Here is a 22,877-nt window from a genome sequence, read left to right on the forward strand (position 1 = left end):
CCGTGTGGGACGGGACTACACCTCCCAGCAGCCCCCGCGCCGCGGCCGGAAGTGGGCGGACCGCGAGGGCGCGCGGGGGCTTGTGGGAGCGGCGGCGGCGGCGGTGGGCTCCATCATGGCGGCTTCCATCTCGGGCTACACGTTCAGTTCCGTCTGCTACTACAGCGCCAACAGCAGCGCCGACCACGTAGGTGCTCGGGGCCGCCGCCTCCCGGCGCGGCACCTCTCGGGCTCCGGGGCTCGCCTCCCTCCCCGAGCAGCGGCCGGGCCGCGCCGCCGTAGGGGTGCTGCCGGCCCGCGCGGCCGTCGGTCGGGCCCTGTCCGGGGGTGACGGCCGGCGGTAGCGGCCCCGCTCGGCTTCTGACGCCGACACAGAGGGGCCTTTCGCCGGCAGAGGTGGCTGCGGGGCTCCCGGGCCGCCGCCCGGTCGCGGTTTGGGAGGGGGCCGGGGGTGACTTGCAGACCCGCTGGGTCCCGCTGCTGGCGGGGCCGCCGGCCACCGCGCGGCTCTGGGGCATCGCTGGGCCGGCGGTGGGGTCCGCACCCCGCGGCTCTGGAGCATCGCTGGGCCGGCGGTGGGGCGCCGGGGGCCGCACCCCGCGGCTCTGGAGCATCGCTGGGCCGGCCGTGGGGCGCCGGGGGCTGCACCCCCGGGTGCGGGGCTCCCGTGGCGTGCGGGACATCGGCTGTAGGCAGCCGACGCGTGTGTAAAAGCTGCGGGTGTTTGTGTGCACGTTGCAGTAGCTCTCGGTTTCCAGCACGGTAACTAACCCCGGTCGCAACGCAGAACCGGGGTGTTTCTAAATCCCTCTGTTCTGTTGACAGACTTCTAGTCTGAGCTTGCTCCCTTATTTCTGCACCAGGAAGCAGTGCGCTGTCGTTTCAGTGCTTGTGCCAAAAGCACCTGATTCCTGCTTATTCTCCTTCCTCATTTTGGGTGGGGATGGAGCATAAAGGATGATTTAAAGTTACCTCCTGAGTTTTATGATCCCTGGTATTGTTCAGGGTACAGCCCAGTCTCCAAATATAAATTTAAATAAGTCTTTGCAGATGTAAACTCCACTTCCCGTTAGCTTTGAAGGGACGGAGCAGCAGTGGTGCCGAGCACCGAGCTCAGTCCTCCTCCTCAGTGCGTGCCTGTGTAGCTGGGGCTGGATGCAGAGTGCTCTTTTACGTAATCTGGGTTTGCCGTGTGTAAGTTGTGTGTTACCTACAGAAGCTTTCAGCAGGATATTATTTTTTGGACAACCTGTTCCTGTAGTGTTGTGAAAGGATGTTGGTAAATCAGAAAATCAATCTCGGTAAACCTAAGTACAGGTTATACCTGCTGCAGCTCAGATATGTACTTCAAACTAAATCTTTGTTTCAATTCTTCCATTTAATGCTAAGAAAGTTACAGTAAGTGACTGTATATAGTGCAATTTTTCTATTTTTAGTCTTTTTCTTTTCCCCTTTAAAATTGTAGGAAGGATTTCTACTAGGAGAGGTGAGACAAGAAGAGACTTTCAGCATTAGCGATTCACAGATCAGCAACACTGAATTTCTACAAGTGATTGGTAAGTAGCAGAACTTTGAGAAATTCTGAAAGAAGCACTGTTTAGTTTTTCAATTTTCAGCACAGCAATTTTGTAATAATTACTTCACTTGTGAGACCAGCACATGATGTTCCAGTCTTTCAAAATCACATTTGCTGTGGTATTTGTGTGTTTATGGTTGAGGTGTGAGGAAAGGGAACTGTGCTTTGTTAGATATGGGGGTTTTATGTATCGTTCATTGTAGGCAGTTATCTGCATTTTGTGGTGGAGAAATGATTAATTTGGTTTTTGGTCCTGAAGGGAGTTTCCTGCTTGATGTGGTTGCGTAAATACAGGCATGTGCTCAAAATAAGATAAATGCATTGCTTGATTTACTGATACTGAACGGGGGCGAATTTCCAGTGGGGAGTGTGGAGGAGTGGCTGGTAGTTGATGACATCGTAAACTGTCACAGCAAGATTGACCAAGGAATATTTGACAAACAGTTTATTGATGAGCACACGTACTTACTGTACAGCTGATTTGTTGTTGTTGTGAAAAGTGAAAGAAGATCTAAGATCTTGCTGTTAAGTGCTGTTGGTTGAAGTAGATATTTTTATACGAGTGAGATGCTGTTGCACATTTTTAGCTCTGGTTTATAGAAAACAGGAAACCCCTGAAAGGAAATGCCTTTTTTTGTATACATATATATAACCAGATGCTAAAATACATGTAAACCACCTTTAAAAACCCAAATGTATACGTACCTGGCTTTGTGGATTTGATACTAAATAACATAGCAGCAACTGAATAAAGCTTAGCTAATACACAGACATTTAGTAGTTGACTCTCAAATGTTAATTCCAATACAGAACTAAGGATCTCTGAAAGTATGTGCTGTATTATGTTACATCTCAAAGTACTTGCCACCTTAAAGTAGTGGTGGTTGTGTATGCAAGAATCCAGAAGGTTAAGTAGCTTCCTGTTCTGGTTATTCCTAAGGAAACATGGGTGATAAATTGACTGTGTGAAGTGTCAGTTAATTACGATTAATTAATTGAGCTAAATTACAGAAAATAAAGGCATAGGATTTTTTGCATGTGTATATAATAAGTATCAAAGTACTGTATAAAGGAAGGCAGCTGGTAGCTATTTCTGTTGGGACAAAACTAGACATGACTATTCAGTGGTAACTGATCTTAGTTATTGTTGACAGTGTAACACAGTAATGTCAACAACAGCAGCCTCAGCGTGTTTTTGTAAACCAAGTGTTTGTGGTGTTAAAAATTATTCCCTTTCTAGATACTCTCTTGTTACTTTCCTGGTTATAGTTATTTTCTGAAAAGGGAAATTACACACATGCAAACACACACACCCAACCCCACAGAGATGATGTGGATATTTTTTGTTTATCGAAGTTTTACTTCAATATTTATTCATCAACATTAACTCTTGAACTCCCAGTTCAACTCATGAACTGAGGTTGACAGTTTTGTGGCACTGTTGCCACAGATGAGTTTTAACATTCTGTCTCAAAGCTTAATGGTGGTGTTTGGGTATATATGTGTACGTATAGTGCATTATTACATATATAGATACAGCAAGTCGATGTGTACAACTCAAATTTAGAATGATGGCTGCTTCATGGGTCCTGAGCAGTAGGACTGTTGCTTCCTGTTTTTCACAGAATCACAGAATGGTTAGGGTTGGAAGGGACCTCTGGAGATCATCTAGTCCAACCCCCCCAAAAAACCCCTTGTTTTTCAAAAGACAAGGTCCGTTTAGTAACGTAATAACCCGAGAATCAAGTCTATATTCTCAGTCGTTGAAGTCAATAAGAGTTGGTCTAAGCTGGAATTACACTTCCTGGCTTTTTTAGCAAATCGTTTCCAGAAAGTCCTGTATGCCAGTGTAAAAACACAGGGTTGATACACTTTTAAGCAATTCCAAATAAAGAAAGTCAGTAACTCTTAACAGCAGCATTGTGAGGAGTTCTTGCTCTGAAAATGTACTGTTTCTCAGGCAGTACGCCTACCATGAGTGTTCAGGGCCTTGTTTTGATAGTGGCTAAATATGCTGAGATGCTCATGTGTGTAGTCTGTTGTTCTTGGGAGTTGTGATCTGATTCTGACTCTGCTGAGATTGCGGTCGTGAGCAGGCCGTGCCTTTCAGAGCAGCAGGTGGTGAGTCACCCGCCAGGAAGGAAGAGTCTAAACAAAGTTGTTGCTAAACACTCCAGCGGGGTTCTGTATAGGAGCTTGAAATATTATTGCTACATAAGCGTATTCAGTCTGAGCAAATACAGTTTCAGATAAATTATGTAATCGAGATATCATAATATAATAAGCTGTATTGGTAAAAAGTTGGAGTAGAGGAGAACTTTAAAGAAGTACTTAACGCTGGCAAAAAGTCAGTCATGCTTGATGTTAGATCATGTGGATTGGATTTTTACTCTTCTCTCACTCTTCTCTGAGATTACTGACATGTTACAAGCTTTGCTGCTTAAATAAGCATTTTTTTTTTCATTGACAAGCTTGTGATAAATGCTACTGCTGTGGCTTTTTAATACTTCATATAACAATTATAAATTGCAGCTAACCATTTTGGAGTGGCATTTAACTCCTTTTCTTATAATAGATTCTGTTTTCCTTTCTTGGTTAAATACTCCAATGTATAACATTTCAGTGATTCCCTTCCCCATCCCTTTTTTTCTATTCATTGCTGCTGTAATAAACAGTGTATATGAATGCAAGTAAACTGTTGTGGAAAGCTGTATCATCAAAAAGAAAAAAAAATCATAAATGCCTTTGTGAGGAGGTTACAACCATAAAATAGCACCGAAAGTGTGTATTTGAGGCTCAGCTATATCTGAGCAAGTGTATGTCTTGCTTATTGTTGAAATATTTTCCTCTGTAAAACGGCAGATCAGGAAGAGAAGCTGTTTTTCTGGGTATGGTGCTGTGTCATCAGGTATTGTTGAGATATTACAGGCAGTGTGTGGTCTGACACAAATGTTTATTTGCTCAGTAGCTGTGATGTGGAAAGTTCATACAAGATATGCCACTGTAATTTCTCTTTACCTTGAGAAGTTGGACATACTCCTTTCTTCTTGTTTGTTGTTGCAGAAATCCATAACCATGAGCCTTGTTCAAGACTCTTTAGGTAAGCATTTTCTTTTGTCTTCCTATAAAAATAGGTGGCTCACTGAAATATATTAGCATTCCAAATGTACCTACCAATGTTTGCATTGTTTGCTCATCTGATGATATTAAAAGAATATGTGTAAATGACATCAGCCATGGCAAGAAAGTATGAGTTTACAGTTTTACTAGCACTTACCTTAGGTTAGAAGGGGTGCTCAGGTAGCTAGGCTTATTTCTGTCTCTCTTTGAATTTGTGCCTCATGGAGTGGAGGTGGGATAGCAGTCAGACCAAATCATATCACTCTGGTAATGAGGATGAATATCAAAAAATTGTAGTCTTAGGTTAGCTGTGCTTGGACCTGGTGGGTCACCAGACCCACCTTGTGTGCCCTAACCTTAGTAACTTGCTGGGTTATCAAGTTGTTTTGTAGTTAGTTGTACTGACTTGCGCCAACTAATTATTCTGAAACTTTCAGCTTACTAGTTATTTTTGCCTTCTGATCTCCTGTAGTCCATAATTTAAATTAAATTTAGATCTAATATATTCTGTTTAGTAGCTTCCATCTATTTGTATGTAGCTTTTCTCTATAGTCTTCACTTGTTACACAGTGATGGCTTCTAAATTGCTGTCTAGAAATTCTTTTTTAGAGATAATTCCCAATTAATCTCCTCTTGTCTTTATTTAGAGATTTCCAGCCAATTAAGAAGACACAATACCTTAGATATTATGATTGACATTAGTTACATTAGAGAGAAAAGCTATTGTCCTTTGCTATCTGATAATTACAGAGGGGGTACTCTCAACCCAGTGATTTAAATGCTAGAGACTCTACACATCAAGATAATATCCCGGTGTCCAGTGGACTGATTTCTAGTGATGCTTTGTGCAGCACATATCAAAACTGATCACGTTTATTGCTTCTCCCCGGTCAAGAAATTGGTTGTTGGTAACTGAGCTGATGATGGAGGAAGGGGAAGAAGTCTGTATTTCACTGCATGCTTTCTGCACAAGAACACTGATGAATTTATTTACTTCAGAGCACAGGGGAAACTCTCACAGCTCATACAGCCTTTATCAGTAGCAGAGTGTGCTGTTGGTTTCTCTGTTCCATTAGTTGTGGCAGATGCTGATTTTTGGGCATTCTACCTTAGCTTTTTGACTTAGTGTAGCCAGCCTGAGGGAGGCATATTGCTCATCCACTCTGTACTCTTGTAAGCTGGCACTGCTGGTGCTGAGTAGAGCAGGCTTGGTTCCAGTGCTTTTACCAACGTGTGGGAGCTAAATAAGAAGCAAGGATTTTAAAAGGACTGATTTCTCTATCTGCAGTTTTCAAATGAAGTACTCTGTTAAGTACTAGTTGCTCATCCTGTAAGAAGATTATTCTTATAAATCCTTGAAAGAGAAAGAATTGGATATACACTACTTATAAGAATGTATAAATATTCTGAACGTGGATGGAAAAAATTGTGCAAATGTTGTGTAGAATCTCAAACTAGCAGTTAGTTGTAGTCTTAATATGCAAAATAACTTGCATCTTAAAACAAATTTTATTTCCACCCTTATTTACCAGCCAAGTACTGAGCTCAGGTTTTTCTGTTGTGTTTTTTTTTTTCACCCCCCCACACAAGAGTTGAGATCATAGAACTCTAAAACAGAGTGTTTTCCTGCACTGCTTTAGGTGTTAGTGATATCAGCTCTTGAAAGAGACTAAGGACTTGGCAGGTAAGTCAAGGAGGAATCTATTTTCAAATGTTTTTCCTTTTATCGTAAGCGTGATCTACTTGAATTTATAAACCTGTCTGTGTAGATAGATTTATAAATTCTTAAATCTGTTGTGTCCTCAAAATAACAACTTGTCAGGGTTTGAGCCTCAGTTCTGTAAGCAGAGCCGTATGGAAAGACCATGATACTTTGGATTCTTGCTAACCTCAATATAACTGTTTTGGTGTCAAGGGTCCAATCATTTGAGTCTAATTGCAGGACTGGAGCTCAAGAAATTGATTTGTAGTTGCATGTAAAATGGCCCTGCTTTCCTTTCTCCTTTGGCAGGTAGGCCTCTTATTATCAAAGCAGGGTTTTACAGAATGCTAGTCAAAATAAAATTACACAGTCCATTTATGTGTGTACCCCTTGTTGTAGGGGCTGGCAGTGAAATACTAGGCATCAAACTAATGTGTGCAATGAAAGCATTTTAAAACTAATAATTACAGGCATCTTGTATTTCATTACTAGTGGTTTAAAAAGGGTTAGAGTTTTCACACCAGCTAGTCTTATGCATCTAATTTAAATGCTCTGCATCTTCCTCTGTGAGCAACTGCCTCTGTCTCTTGGCTGTGCAGTCCTTCTGACTGTGCTCTACATAGCACCAGAGTTAGATATCTTAAGTAGGTGGTGTGAATACTGACCTATGTTGATGAAGGTAAAACTATAGAAGTTGCTTTGTAATGTATAGAATGCCATCTATTTGAAGAACACTCAAGCTATAAATTATTTACTTTATGTATAATGTGTGTGTGTAAACTGTGTACCTACCTTTCTCTCTTCCTTTTTTGGTTCAAGCTTTTATGACTATGCAGGCAAGGTTAATGAGGAGAGTTTGGACAGGATTCTTAAAGACCGAAGAAAAGTAAGTTTTGTATCTTTTCCTCCTGTTCTACTCATTAGAGCCTATAATTAGAAAGAGCAATTTTGGAAAACAAACAAACAAAAAAGGAGTTAACCAGAAGAAATATTTTCTTTCACAAATCTGATGGTTTGTTTTGACCTAAGGCTTATCCTGTACAGAAGTTGGTGGATTTGTGGTACTTGGTTTGAATTGGGCACAACGTCTAAATGCAAAGGATTTAAGTTCATGTCTCCAAAAGTGAAGGGCTAGTATTAACCCACCCACATTTTTGAGCTAAACGTGTAGCGTCATGATAGTGTACTCTGCTGAAACCAACAAAAATGTAGCTAATCTGAAAATCTGTTCTAAAGAGTTCGTTTAAAAGAGTTGCAATGATATAGCCTTGTAATTGCAATTTTTGCACTGTCAGTTTTAAACTGGAAAAACTGTTCTATCAGTTATGTCAGTGTCACAGCTTTATGTCACGCATATGTTGTTAGCAGCACAACTAGTATTAAGATTAAATTTTAGTCATTATTTGGAGAAGAGTCAAACCTTTTTTCAGTGTTTCATCTCATTCCATACTTGTAGTGCACTCTTTCTAATTATTGAATAATTGCTTCTCATGAACTGATACATCGAAGAGCAGAGCTGAAGGTGTAGTTCCTTATGTAGTGAAGTGAATCCACCAGTCAACTTGCTCTGGCAAAAGGACGGCTGACTAACTTGCATGGTTTAATTTGTGGCAGCTGTGGACCCTGTTAGACCTAGCAGAAAAGCATCACCAGTACATGAATTTGGCTCACAAGGTCTGGTTGGTGCCAGAGCTAGTACAAGGTAGGGGTGGTTACAACAAGACCTTTTTTTTCTCATTTGACTCATTTTTACAAAGCAGCAGCAAATCAATGTCGTTCCAGCTGCTTGTAGAGCTGCTGATGGCATTTCACTAGGAGCAGAGCTGTCATGGCATGGCCTGTTGGGCTTTTGGGATTTCTGTCCTCTGAAGGTGACTCAGGCGTAACTTTCACTGCACTGGTCTGGGCTAGAATGCCTACTGTGTGAACTGATTGTCATTATGCAAAGTGTGTGATGACAGTTACTCAGTTGCTAATCGATTTTGCAGTCTTGACTTTCTGTTCACCTTACCCACCTGAACTGTGGACTTCTGCTTACAGACAAGGCCTAAGTTGAGGAGGGGTCTTTAGGGAAGCAAGTCCTAAATCTGTGCAACTTCTGCAACACTGATCACTGTAATGTTTTTTTCTTGTCCGTTTCGTCCAGCAAATGCTCTCAGAATAAACTCCTCTGTGTATACTAATGTATTTATGCTTAGTGCATAAGTGCTTTGTGTGTATATTTATATATACAGAGATGTCCATCTTTATGCTGGTGATGGAGTGAGTTTCCAGTCTCAGGTCCTGAATTCTGTACTCCATAACTCTACTCTAGAACACTACAGAGAATATTAAGTTCCCCTTCAGGAGACAAAGCAAAAAATATAATTTAAAAATGCTTGTCTCCCACTAGTTTTCAATTGAATTTTATTTTGTTAGGACCTACCTTGCAGGGAGACTGGCACATTATCTGTGGTGAGAAAGCAGGCAAAACTGGAGAAATTAAAACTTGCAAGTGTCATGTGATTAAAGCACCCCAGATTTAATGACATTAATTGTCATAATGTCAAAAAAGAGAAATACTACTGTCTGGGAGCCAAGACAGTCTTGTATTCTCTTTTGTTAGCAAATAAGCACATTTTATTACATTCAGATGAAGTAATTGTACAGATTTATTGTAAAAGGTTAAAAACATTGCTTCCTTTTTTTTTGTTTAACACAGGAGTCATATTGTTTAATATGTAGAATCTGCTCTGTTCTGCTGAATATATACATGCAGTCTTGATGCATCACTACACGATAGTGCCTATTTCTGGGACTTTTCCTAAACCAAATTGTTAATGATGCGTCCTTTTTCATTAATCTCTTACATTAAACTTTAGTTTACATGAAGTAGAGGAGTTTAATGCATGTTGTATTCAAAATAATAATTGAATTAGAATGGGTCTTATCTGATGTGCATACGAATCTTTCACAATTACATACACAGTGAGATAATTTTATTGCTGTACACAGCAGATTAGTCCCATACATCTCATGAACAGACGTGAATTTGCAGATATGTTTGTGAAGCACTGGAAATGTCTTACAAATCAATACAAGTTGAATTATTTAGGCTAAAGAAAACCCACATCTGCTGTGTTTGAAAACAGCTCAAGTCTAATAATTTGAAGATGCTCCAAGGTTTGTTGCTGAAATTAAACAATTGAAATATATTGGAAGTGGGATCCTGCATGCCACTGAGGACACACATGGGTGTTTGTAGGACAATAAGGTTGAGCAATTAATGGTTGTGTTGTAATGAGATGTCACTTGTTTTGGGTTATTTAATAGGTGCAAGGCTCTAGTAATTCAGTCTGATTTTGTTGTAGCAAAGCTATTGGCTAATCGACATGATACCACAGTGTTAGCAACTTTATTATCAGAAGGTAAATATGTATTTCTCAGTTAATATTTTGTTTTTTTCTGATGTACTTTGATTACAGAACGTTATTGGATGGTACAGATTTAGGAGAAACACTCAGCAGCAGATGTCATATAGAGAGCACATCATTCATAAACAGCTGACGCACATTCTTGGAGTGCCTGATCTTGTCTTCCTTCTCTTCAGCTTCATTTCCACTGCAAATAACTCAACACATGCTTTAGAATATGTGCTTTTTAGACCAAACCGAAGGTAAGCAATCTCTGTATATGAACCAATCCTCTTTTTTATTCTTAGTGCTGTTCTTTATATTCTAAACTATTTTGAAGTTTGTACAATTACATGTAAAGAAGGGTTTGTGTTTGTCAAGTGATGTCTTGGTAGTGATGACAGATTTTTTTCTGTGCAAGTAATTTATAAATTAAAGGTTTGAGGTGAGCAAAAGTTCTTTTCAGTCTTTAAATCTTCAGACAACAAAACCAATATATTTCAAGAGGAATCAAATGTCAGTACCATGTTTCTTAGAATAGACCTGAATGTAGCTTCACCCTTCTTGTATCTGTGGTAGTTTGAATGCACAATTAAAAGGCTCTAAGAGGTACGGAGGTAGGTCCATCTCAAGGAAGTATTTGATCATGCATTCATTTTGAACACAACTTCTAATATTTAGCAGCTTTTATAATAACCTAGAAGCTTTAAAATCATCAGAGAGATGGGATAATATCAAGGCTATTGTAAATAATGTTTTGAATATGAAGTAAGAAGTCTTTCTAAACTTTCTTTACAGGTATAATCAAAGGGTGTCACTTACTATTCCTAATCTAGGCAACACTAGTCAACAGGAATACAAAGTTTCTTCAGTGCCAAATACTTCTCAGAATTATGCCAAAGTTATTAAGGAACACGGGTAAGGACTTTTCCTCTGCAAATGAAGTACAGTCATCGAACTGTGCATTCTTTACCTTCCAAAGAATAGTACAAATATGCATTTGAAGCAGGAGAGTCCTAGTTCTGGAGGAGAATGGTTGGTTCCTAGTGTGCTTTTTCTGCTTGGAATCGAATCTTTTAGAAACACAAAGGGAACTCGGTGCACTAATCAGAAAAGCAGAGTTAGTATGGCCGGTCGGTGCTGTGGGCCTTCTGGCTGGAGGATTCTTACTTCATTTTTTTCAATGAATTATGTGCATAAGCTTGCTTTAAAACTTGAAATCTGATTTGGAAGTGTTGAAGTCTTGTTGGGTTTTTAAAGTCATTTTAATTAAATCCTGTAAATGCAAAGTAGCTTTCCTGACTGTTAACAATGAAATTATACAAGCTTAAAGATTTCTGCACAAGTTTAATCTCATTCAAATGAGACTTTGTTGTTCCAGAAGGAATTTTGGTATTGAATATGCTGCTGTCCAAATTTTGGTTCTTGAGAGTATGGTATGTTTTTAGCAATATAAAATAAAATACATTTTAGAACTATAGTGATAGACTGCTTGACAACGATTCACAGACAGCATGAGCTAGAAACTTGTGTTGTCTTTTCTAATGATTTCTGCTTTTCTTTTTTTTTAGTACTGATTTTTTTGACAAAGATGGAGTGATGAAGGACATCAGGGCTATATATCAGGTTTATAATGCACTTCAGGAAAAAGTACAGGTAACTTCCTTCACTTGTTATTGGTCAGTTTGCACGTGACCTCTTTTGTTTGTCCTTTGCTTAAACCAGGAGTGCAGTAGATGGTGATTTTTAGATCTCATAAACAATTTATTACTAACTGTAGGGGGAAAAAGTCTGACTTTCTTTGATAATGTGTCAGTTTCTAGTTAGTGTGTGCATTTGCAGTTGCTGCTGTAAAAGTGGTTGATAGGAATATCATCAATTCTTTCTCTTTTGCAAGTAAGAGTGATTTAATGCTTAGTGATTTCTGGGAGATGTTAGCTGTTTTTAAGAGTATGTGTTGAAGAAAAGCCTTGCTGAAGGCTGTAGGGATTTGCACAGGTTTAAAGGCTTGCCTGTGTGAGTTTAAAAATGACTCCTGGCTCTTAGTATGTAGCATGCAGCAAAGAGCTCCATCTGTTAGTTAAAACTTGTGAATGTTTTGTGTAGAGCATGAGTGAATCCTGCTCCAAATGTGGCAAAGCATCTGGAAGTGCCTTGTGTGTCAAATCTACTAAATGTAAGCACGTCAATTCACGGCTTGTCTTAAGTGAAGAGCAGCATAGCTGTGCTGCCTGGGGAGCACACACATCTGCTAATTGTGCTGTAGTCACAGCTTAGTTCCAGGCTTTCCCCTTACATCTGCCCTGGAGGAATTTGTGTCTCTGTTCCAGCTTAGCTTTGCTGGTTGGCACATATAGCAGAGAACAAAGCAGCAATGGCTCCAGCCATCCCCTCACCCTGCTTGCACAGGAGAACTACTATTTCCCCGTGGAAGTTGCTGCTTTCTAACCTGCCTTGTAAGATGGGTAACTCGCAACGAGAAGGCAGACAGCTTTCATGCTGGTTTCAGGAGACATGACGATTTCTTTTCAGAGGTCTATCCCATTAGCTAATGGTATTATTCTGTAATGCTGTTTTTGCCAAGAGCCCAAAGATCCTTTTGCACTCTTGCTGTTGTTAGAATTAGCGTCTGGAAAAATGGAAAATGTAACATCATCAGGGAGTTGTCTTCCTACCTGTTAGAACTATGACTTAGTTGTATTTCACCATGTTAATCATGCTGCTGTATGTTGTTTACAGAGCTTAAAAGTAACTTAGGTGTTAGCTAACTTGAGGAACTTTTATCTTTAAGTGACTTTCACAGAGAATGTTACAGGACTGGAAATAAGTTTTCTGGTAAAGCAGCTGAGATACCTGTATTTGCATTATTCACCAGTTCGTTGGGAGGGGAGGGTTTAAGCTTTATAAACTTCTAAAAATTAGGTATAGAGCTGAAAGCATAGTTAAGGTTTTTCAGCTCTGTAGGTCAGATCACTAGTAGTATCCTTTTGGAGAAGAAACAGTAAATGGCTAGTGACTTACTGTTTAAGACTTACCAGTGCTTTTAGAGTTGTGTATTCTTCATAATTGTGTTTAATGACAATGGCCAATACTTAATTTCTGAAGAAGTAAACAATAGCCAGTGTAACATGTTTAGATTAAAAAAGAAATCAATATTATCCAGAACTGTTTTTAAACTTAGATCCCTCTATGAAAATTTCACCTTTATTTCCTAACCAGTATAGGGAAAGTTGTTGAAAAATCCATGGGTCTTGTTTATTTAATAGAGGTATCAGTTAGGAGATCAGCTTGGGACAGTTGTCTCGTGAGTACTGTTCCATACCCCAATTCAAATTTGGTCTAGTACCAAAAGTACATACCTTTATGCTATGTTAAAACCATGCTACTATAGCATCGTTATTGTGCTAACAACAGTGTATTTAAAATTAAAAAAAAAAAGTCAAATTCTTCAATCAGGTAGGAAGAACTAACTGTGGATCTTATTACAAATCTTCCTGTAATAATGAATTCTTTGGAAACAGTTTTCCTGTTGTGCAGCAGTTGGGAGTTTGCAACAACCAGTAAAGAAAACCATCTTCAGGTTGAATATTATGCTCTGATATAGTTAACCCTTGCTCTTCGTTTTGTGCTTTTCATGGATTCTTGTTTTGTAGTAGCTTTATTAACGTTGTCGTGGAAACCTTTCCTGTATATTTGCAAAATATTAGCATATCTTATGTTTTTTTTTCTCCTAGGCAGTATGTATAGATGTAGAAAAAAGTGAACGTGTTGTTGAATCTTTTCAAGCTGATGTAAACAAGTTAAAAAGGCAAATCGCACAAAAGAAAAATGAAAAAGAACAAGAAATAAGTAAGTTGCCTTCTAATTTTTTTTTCAGAAGCAGATGCTGTAAGGATAAAACTTTTTGTTGAATTATTTTGAGCTGTATTCCTGATAGCTCATAGCAAAAGGAAAAAAAAAATCCCATTGGGAAGGGTGTATGGTGGATTTACATTGAATGATACCTGAACTGTGAAAGTAGGTGGACTACAGATATCTCTGTAGGAGTCATCCAATGTTAGCAAACTTAAAACATAGGGGAGAGACAAAGCTAAAGAACAAGAAAGTCAGTTCTGGAAATAACACAGGAAAAGATCGGTTGTAGGAAAGGAAAAGTGGAGCAAAGCCAGGAATGGAGAAAGCAAATCTAAGCAACACAGAGATTCCTTTTGAAGTATGACATAGAAACAGGGTACTGTGTTTACAGGCCAGTAACTATCAATGTTTTTTTTAAATCTTTATTCCTTTTACCACTGCCCAAGCCTATCCCCAAACACCAGCCCAGCACCAATTCAGCTGGAGTTCAGTTATATTACTGAACACCAGACAAACTGAGTGAAGGGAAAGGAGTGCTTAAGTGATTAATATCGATGTAGATCATCTGAAGTGTTGTCTAGATGATTTTTGATCTTGCAGCTTTTAGTAGATGTATCAGGTTTTTCAACACCGATTTAGAGGAGACCATCTACGTTTTTATGCTCCTCTCCCACCTCAGAGTTACTGAATCCTAATTTAGTCAGCATTTTTGGCATTATTTGCTGACTTAGTGGTGAACATGATTTGCATTGAAATAGCACTTTTCTATGTTGAACTAAATCTTTCAAAACTCCATTTTGAAGTCATTCCTGTCTTCAGGATTACCTGCTAGAAAGTGGAAGAAACTATTTAAATGCAGAATATTGTTGGAATTTGCCTACCTATGTCAAGTACCATATCATCCCTGATATGAATTTCAATCTGTATTAGTTTTAATTCCATGAAGTTACCAAAATATTGTCCTTCCTGTAGTGTGTTGGGGGGATTTATTTTATTTATTAATTCTTTGATTTATTCAAGGCAATACAAGCATGTTGGTCTTCTGTCTCTAGTGAAGCTCTGCAGAAATTATACTTTTGCTGCATTTTCAAGACCTATATTAGTATTGAGTTGATTTGGTTTATGTTTCCATGGTGCAAATAAGTCCCATTAAAAATTCATGGTTTTATTAGGGTTGGTTCTGCATTCTGTATTAATAGTACAAGTTTTCATAGTATGTATTTAGGACTGGTAGGGAAAGCCAGTAGTAATAGGTGTATGTTCATGTTTTGTTGCTGCTCCATAATTTTCTGAATCAGTGAGACCTATTGTGTGAGCATAGTTGGCTGGTTGCCACCCCAGCCCTCCTTCCTACAAATTGAATATGGCTTCAGGAGACTTTAGCTTAGCAGCAGATAGGTTTTGTGAAGAGCCTGGACACTTCCAAGGAGACATTGCTGATCTAATTTAATTTGTGAGCGTAAGGGAAGACTGAAGGTAGAGAGTAGGAACAGAGAATAGGCAAATGGGAAGTAATATTTAAAAATAAAATAATAAGCAAATTGCATATTTCAGCAAAACATGTTTTTCCCATGTTTTGAAATGATAAGAAAATAACCAAATGTTGTAATTTTAGCTACAAGACGTTTTTTATTTGTGTATCTTGTTATCTAAAGCTGTGTCTGAGACTAAAGGATGGCTTAGGTGGGTTTACACCCTAAACTGTGCAACAGACCCCTCTGCTGCTAGGACTGAATATTTTTATTTTCTCCAGGCAGCAAGGTACTGTTATCACATGAGCATTTCAGAGCAAAGTTTGATCTGTCAGCCCACTTCTCTATGGTTCTTCCTTCTCTGAACCTCAGAGATAAGGTAAAGAGTCAGCATCAACCACAGCCCATTTGAAAGATGGAAGTGGCGTGAGTCACTGCTGTTTCCTGCTTGGCTGTAGATGAAACAGCCCAGGGAGCTGCTGCTACGCAAGCTAGTGAGAAGTAGAGCTGGGTATTTAGTGTGACTGGAGCTGATCCCAGCCCAGATGGCACAAGATGGGGGAGGAGGAGGAAGAGCAGTCGGTGCTAGCCTCTAGATACTACCAGTGAGATGCAAATGCTGGACTGAAAATTTATGCCAGAGCAGATAATCATGAGAGAGAGCTGAAACAAGAAAACACGCAGCTTGTATATCTGTAATATTTTTAGATGTGAGTAGCTAAATACTGAAACTGGCCTTCTGTTCTCTTGCTTTCTCAACAGTGGGAGAATTTTCTTGTTTTTAGTGAGTTAAATGTTCCAGTTAACCATTCTCTGAGCTGGAGGAAAAGGGAGCAGTTGATTCCAATTCCTGCGGTAGTGTTGTGTGAAAGCTGGTTATTCTTACAAATTTTTCGTTAACAGGTTATGACTTTAACACTATAGCATAGAAGTCAGTTGAGACTTGACTTGCCAGATCACAGAAATAATTTTGTACATGTAGTAGCATGTTCTAGGGTCTAGTGAGTGCTGTGCACTGCCAGATGCCAGGAGGTCTCCCACCACAGCTCTCGTATTGTGGACCAAAAATGGAGTGCTGTTCTGTAGCCACTTGAGGGAATACATTCTTTTTATTACTGGAGAGAGATCTAATTGACTTGATCAAAGGAACTCCTCAGCCTTGATTTTTGCTTTTTCCAGAAGTGTGGTGTTACAGCAAGTAGAGCTTGTAGCATTTTGTCTATCACCAAGCTGCAAGGCAGCTTTAAATATACTGGTGTCAATTCTGAGAGATGTCTGGACGTTAATAACCAGTTAGAAACCAGTTGAAAACTTAAGTCTCTTGCAGTGCTTAACAAACCTTCCTGCCAGGAAGTTTTTCCTCATGTCTAATGTATATTACTCTAATCTAAGCTGCCTTCTGCTTACCTTTCCACAGCAGCCTCTTGTGTACATTTGAAGACTTAAACTGTTTCCTCAGTTTTCTCTAATTATCCCCATTATTTCAGTCTTTCCTCTTTGGTCATGATATCTAGACCTCTAACGAGTCCTTTCCTTTTGTGGAGTTTTTCCAGTTTTTCCCTATTTCTTAAACTGGTGTTCAAAATTAGATACAGTATTCCAGTTGTAGTCTTACCCATTACGGTACATACTGAAATAATACTTATCTGTTTCTCAGCAGCTGAGCACACTTAATGCATGTTGATACTTACAGTTTCCATAAATCAACAGTAAACCTGTGTTTCTTTTCTGCAGAGGGATGTAACCGTTCCTCATTTTGCCTTTTGTGCAGTTCATTATTCCTGTGCATGTCTTAAATTATTTTCCAAATCATCTCATTTAAGTCCACTTTGAAAATCCTGTTCGATACTGTTATACTTGCAGCTATTGCTAGCATAGTACCATCTGTAATGTTAATAAGCATGTGCTGATTAAATTTCATCATTTAGGTTGTTAATGTGAGTATATTTCCAGTCCCAGTGCAGAGCTGTGGGATCTTCATCTTGATACGTCCAACGTGACTGTTAACCATTGTAATTGTTCTTTAACCAGTTCTTCAGCTATTTTTTTTAATCCTCATAGTGCTTATGTTACTATTTATTTGTTGTGAAATGTGGAGATGCTGTGAAATCCTTAAAGGCAAGACTGTATCTGTGGCTTTTGGTCTTGCTTTGATTGTGGAAACCACATCGATTGGAAAGAGACCCTATCCTTAGTAGACAAATTTATTTATAGCAACTGTCTAACTGTACAAGTACTTAAATCAAAGTCAGATCATGGAAGTGGTGGTTTTACCTGTTTTGTATGGCTTTTCATAGGGAACAGATTTCAGTGGTTGTGTCTGACTTTTCCAGGTATGGTGAGCAAAATACCTTACCAGTGTGACAGTGTGAGAGCCCTGGTTGTGGATCACTGTGCCAGGGATCTAGAAACACAGGTTGGAAAGGTGATTCTTGCTCAGCTAACTAGATAGCAATCTAAATATGAGATACTGTGTGAGTACAGGTGCTTTGGCTAGCAGAAGGTGAGCAGGATACACAGTGGTCTCAGAAGCCTGCTGGGCTAATCACAGGGAAAGTTTTTTAAAATAATAATTTGAGGGAAGAAGACCAGGTAACTTCTTTGGTGTTCATGATGTTGTCCCCTAGCACAAGGGGCATTGTAAGAGAAAGCAGAGAGGTGTCATTTTAAGTTGTAATATCAACACTAGAAGCTGATAGCGGCTGATCAAAATTGAGTCAAGCTTTTGGTACTGAATAAGGCATAGGTGGAGAGGAGCAGTCACAATGAGCCCTAGCATAGCTACGTTTTGATGCAAGAAGAAACAGAAATACAGAGAGAAGATGAGGTGGAAAGAGCAACAGGTTATGGAAAGTTCCTGTAGGTGTGGTTTTAGGGAGCTTAAACTGGAGGAAATGAACTGTACAGGACGACTGTGCACATAAAACTGTAGCAAACTTGTACTTAGGTTATTTGCTTTCTGAACACATTTTGGTTTTGAAATGGGATCATTAGGTTAATTAAGTTGTGCTCATACTGATGAGTTTCATGGATGTACTGCTAAACTTAAGATATTCTTTGTCAAGCTCAAAGAGTAGGATGTAGTAATTAGCAAGATTTGACATAGAATCACAGAATCACAGAATCAATCATGATGATGATTAGTGTGTCCCATATGGTCATCGATAAAAAAATCAGAATTGCCACAAGATGAGTAGTAGAGACTGAGAGGAGGGGATCCAGTGCTGGAGTCTGAAAGCAATGCCACAGATGAACATTTAATAATAACAACCAGAAGGAAGAGAGACCAGTTAGGGGCTGGGGGAGTGTGGTGTGTTACAGCTAGGTTGTGTAAAGCATATTGCAAAGTAAGCATTAAATACACCAATTTTCTTTGCTTTTGTAGGAATGCAGCAAGCAATTTTAAGCAGGCAAATGCCAACAGATAACTTGGAACCTATGTTTGTTCCACGAATGTCCTACACTGGATTTGCTGTGGAAGGCTGCACACTTGAAGATTCAGATGTCTCCGATCCTCCCCCTCCGTATTCCGATTTCAATGCAACCAATCAAGAAAGTACTGTCAGTCATGGTCTCCTAGAAAGCAATGTTTTTATGCCTCGACCTCAAGCAGTAGGTTCTTCCAGTTATGTTTCCACAAATGCAGGATTGAAATATTCTGGTAATGGAGCATCCGTGCCATCTTCCCAAAGAGCGGTCGGTGACAATGGTGACGAATCAGAAGACAGTGATTATGAAAACTTGCTTGAACCTACAGAGTCATCTGACAGTGAATACTCACAGACAAGGGATTCACGACCTTCAGCACATCCTGATGGTGATTCCAGGAACACTCAAACGTCTCAGATTTGATAGAGGGGAAAGAAAAATCCACATGACACTGTTTTTTCATAATTGTTACACAGAGATTTTGGGGATTTAACCTGGAGGAAATGAACTACACAGGATTCCTGTGCACACAAAACGTAGAAGACTTGCACTAGATGGTTTATTCACCTTGTGATACATTTTGCAAGTTTTATAATGGAATCATTAGGATAATCAAGTTGTACTAATACTGATGAGGTTCATGGATGTACTGGTAATTTAGGCAAAATGAAGTTTATAGAGATCTTGTAGCTTTTGTTGCCGTATTTTCTTTAAGACAATAAATTGGGATGTAGTAACTAAGCACAGTTAGTCTACAAATAATGTTCTCAAATCAAAACTTACCTCTTGCACTATCATGCCTTGAATTTTAATTTTTGAAAGGGAATAAATATATCAGCCGCCTTCAGAATAGCTTTCTATGGTAAGCCAAATTGGCCTTTGCAAGCAAAGAAATTTTGATAATTCTGAGAAGCCTGATTGGAACAGATGTGGTCTACCTTCTTCTATCGGCATGCTCTTTTAACAGAGAAGGGGTTTGTTTCAACTTTTTTTACTAGCAGAATGTGTGTATCACTTAAAATGATGGTTGCCTTTTTTTCTGTAAGGGGTGTGGGGGGGTGGGATGACTGGGAAATCATCCAAATGAATGTCGTAAATATAATTATTCTGGTTTCGCTGGGTTTACAATGACTTTATGCCACACTAGCCTCATTTATTGTCTCATTTGTTATTTTAGCATAAATACGAAGTGCACATACAGGAGTAAATGACTGACAGAAGTAGTAAATTCCATCATGATTGGACTTTGGAGTCTGCAAATTACAAACGTCAGAGACTGCTTCTTGCATTTTATTTGCATCTGAATATTGGATTTACGCTTCTAGATGAGTTATTTTACGTAATAAATAGGGGATAGGGTAGAAGAAAATTGTTTGGAGAGTCCCCCTCATTACCTCTTTTCCTCTGGGTGAAATGTGTAAGTGATTATTTTAATTTGAATTACAACTCTTGTCAGAAAATTGCCTTTTGGGATAAAGGAAGTGTGGTATATTTAGAGTTTCATGTTTGGATGCACTTATTTTTATTTAAATACTGCTTGTATGCTAACGTTGCCCAAAATATGTGAAATTGTGCCACTAAGAAGTTTGTATTATTGGACTTATCCCTGACCTGTAAATGAGAAAATACACATTTTAAGATGAGGTTCTTAAGCATTTATTGCTTTGAGGTGTCAATAACCACTTCGTTGGTTTACACCCAGAAGAACAAAGCTGTCGCTTACAAGTTTAAATATATCAGGTTTACAAAAGACTAAAATTGCAGCATATGTTGTATATGCAGGTAAAAGTCTGTTCATTAGCCTCTCCTTACCTGTACTAAATCACAAAAATTGTTAAATTAGAAAGCAAAATGACTTTGGAAAAAATGAGCTGTTAAAAGTGCCACTCTCCTGTCGAGTGTTTCCACCTTTAAACACCTAGCGGTCTGTTTTAACTATTTTACATTATTCTCATTAGCCTTAACTTGATGCATTTTGTCTTTGAGTGTTGCAATCCATTTAACAGAGAACTTGCTCTGGATTTATCGCTGGCTCTCTGCAAGCACCTGTGCTTCAGGTGCTGTAGGTGTGTGTCTGTTGAAATCAGGATTGACAAGATGGCAACTACCGTTTTTATTCCGCACAGAAACCTGCAAAATGTACATCTCTGACAAAGCAGTTAAATGTGACAATAAAATCTTATTTAATCCTGTTAAGTTACACGTTAATATTTGTCAGGTTCCGTGTCAGTGAAATAACTCGTCAGAATATAGAAACGCTGCTCAGAACTGATGGTTTGTTAAAGCTGTTTGTAGGACTCGGAGGGGGATTTGGTGGAAGAGGGAGTGTAGCACTGTACCATGCGTGTTACATACCTGCCACCCGTTCTTATCATCATGTTGATACAAAGATCCTTGAGTTCTGGAAGCTTTTAATAACAAAAAATGTCTTAAGTTCTGCTTGGTTTTACGTATAATATGTAGGTGATCAGAGGTGGAATGAGTATGTAATTGTGCCCTCTAGGCAGCACCTATCTCCAAGTACTTTCATTTACTGTAACTGCTTACTCGTAAGAACAAAGGGGGTGTTTTTATTAATTTTTTTTTAAATTCAGATAACATTCTGGTCAAAATGCATGCGAACGGACTTGGAAGTTTTCATTACAGTCCTGATAAAAACCAACAGTGTTGGGTTGTGATCCATCTGAAGGCAATAGGGAGCAGCTTTAATTGTAAAGAAAACCAGAGCTTCATATCTATGAAGTATCACGTTTCCACGTCCGACTCACGGAGAGTTTCTTTGGGTGATTCTCAGGGGCGTAAAACCCAGCAGCAAGACCTGTAGCAATGCCCACTCACTAACAGGTAGGGAGCGTTGAAGAAAATGCTGGTGTCTCTGCCTTTTAATTCAAAATCCTGTAGTTTCTCTGGTACAATGAAATATTTTCTGGTTTATTGTTGTGAGAAACCTCAAATCGCTGTTTCCTTTATCTCCCAACTTTGATATTTTTTTTTTTCCCCCTGATTGTCTATCACTAGAAGAACAGGAACGTACCATATGGAAAGTATCGATAAGTTAGAGCTATCACATATGCTTCCAAAAGAAAGCATCACCAAATATTTCTGAAACTAGCTAGGACTGATGCTGTGGGAGTCTCCAAATCCTCTATTTGCTTATGGTGTGTCTTGGCAGAAAGAAGCAGGAGCATCTTTAATGTTGGCACGTTCGTGAGTTTGAGTTCTTGTCTAGCATCTCCCAGCTACTCAGGGATGTTTCACTGACTGAGTTTAAAGGGAAACTTGTCACCCTTGACCAAGCTGGTGAAGGGTCTGCAGGGTCTGACCTATGAGGAACGGCTGAGGGAGCTGGGGGTGTTTAGCCTGGAGAAGATGAGGCTCCGAGGTGACCCTATTGCAGTCTACAACTACCTGAAGGGAGGTTGTAGTGGAGTGGGAGTCGGCCTCTTCTCCCAGGCAACCAGCGATAGGACAAGAGGACACAGCCTCAAGCTTCGCCAGGGGAGGTTCAGGTTGGACATTAGGAAGAATTTCTTCTCAGCAAGGGTCATTAGCCATTGGAAGGGGCTGCCCAGGGAGGTGGTGGAGTCACCATCTTTGGAGGTGTTTAAGAAAAGCCTGGACATGGCACTTAGTGCCCTGGTCTAGTTGCCATGGTGGTGTCAGGGCAATGGTTGGACTCGATCCCAGAGGTCTCTTCCAACCTGATTGATTCTGTGATTCTGTTACTGCTGTGTGTAGCAGCAAAATAAGGAAGCGAAGGCTGATTAGGTTTCCTGTCAAGTGGAAAGATGCTTCAGACCATACTTGAGGTAACTAGTGTTAGATCAGTACACTTCTGTTGTTGAGCTCCTTTTATTTGCACTCAATACCTTTCATTATAGCAGAAGAGAGCACTTAAAGAAATCAGTATGACCAGATGAAATTGATGGCAGCATCTTGTGTCATATCCACCTCCCCCTGCTTATAATTACTGGGGGAGAGAAGCGTAGCGGGTACATGGTCGTGGGGTCTTGATTTGCAGGTGAACCTCTGCAGAGGGATGTGTCTGCTGGGCAGCTGGTGCTTTCCTTACTGGTTCTATGGGTCACCTTAGGGGAAAGAGGATGCCTTTGGGTCAAGTCAGTGCTCGTCAGTCTGTGACTTGGCTTTTTTCAGTGCTGCAGCCACCTGCAAGGTTTATTTTAAGCTTTTTGCTAATAGACTTGCTTTCCTTGGTTCTTCCATGGCTGCCTACAAGCAGGTTGTAGATCAGCTTGAAAGGTGTTGATCTCTCTGGCTTCCTCTGCGAAGAATCTCCTTCTGGCTTCCTTTTGGCATATAAATTTATGGTG

General features: G+C 39.7%; 1 protein-coding gene across 1 annotated transcript; it reads left to right on the top strand.

Moving 5' to 3' along the window:
• The first annotated feature begins 97 nt into the window (after window positions 1–97).
• On the top strand, window positions 98–20,730 carry ABRAXAS2 (abraxas 2, BRISC complex subunit). Its single transcript, XM_068398714.1, has 9 exons — window positions 98–187; window positions 1,466–1,556; window positions 4,640–4,676; window positions 7,218–7,284; window positions 9,863–10,053; window positions 10,589–10,708; window positions 11,362–11,446; window positions 13,525–13,639; window positions 18,503–20,730. Exons 1-9 carry the CDS (start codon window positions 116–118, stop codon window positions 18,967–18,969), a joined length of 1,245 nt encoding a protein of 414 aa, XP_068254815.1. The 5' UTR covers window positions 98–115; the 3' UTR covers window positions 18,970–20,730.
• The last annotated feature ends 2,147 nt before the right edge of the window (window positions 20,731–22,877 follow it).

This window comes from Nyctibius grandis, chromosome 4, assembly GCF_013368605.1.
Source record: "Nyctibius grandis isolate bNycGra1 chromosome 4, bNycGra1.pri, whole genome shotgun sequence".
NCBI classification, from domain to species: Eukaryota; Metazoa; Chordata; class Aves; order Nyctibiiformes; family Nyctibiidae; genus Nyctibius; species Nyctibius grandis.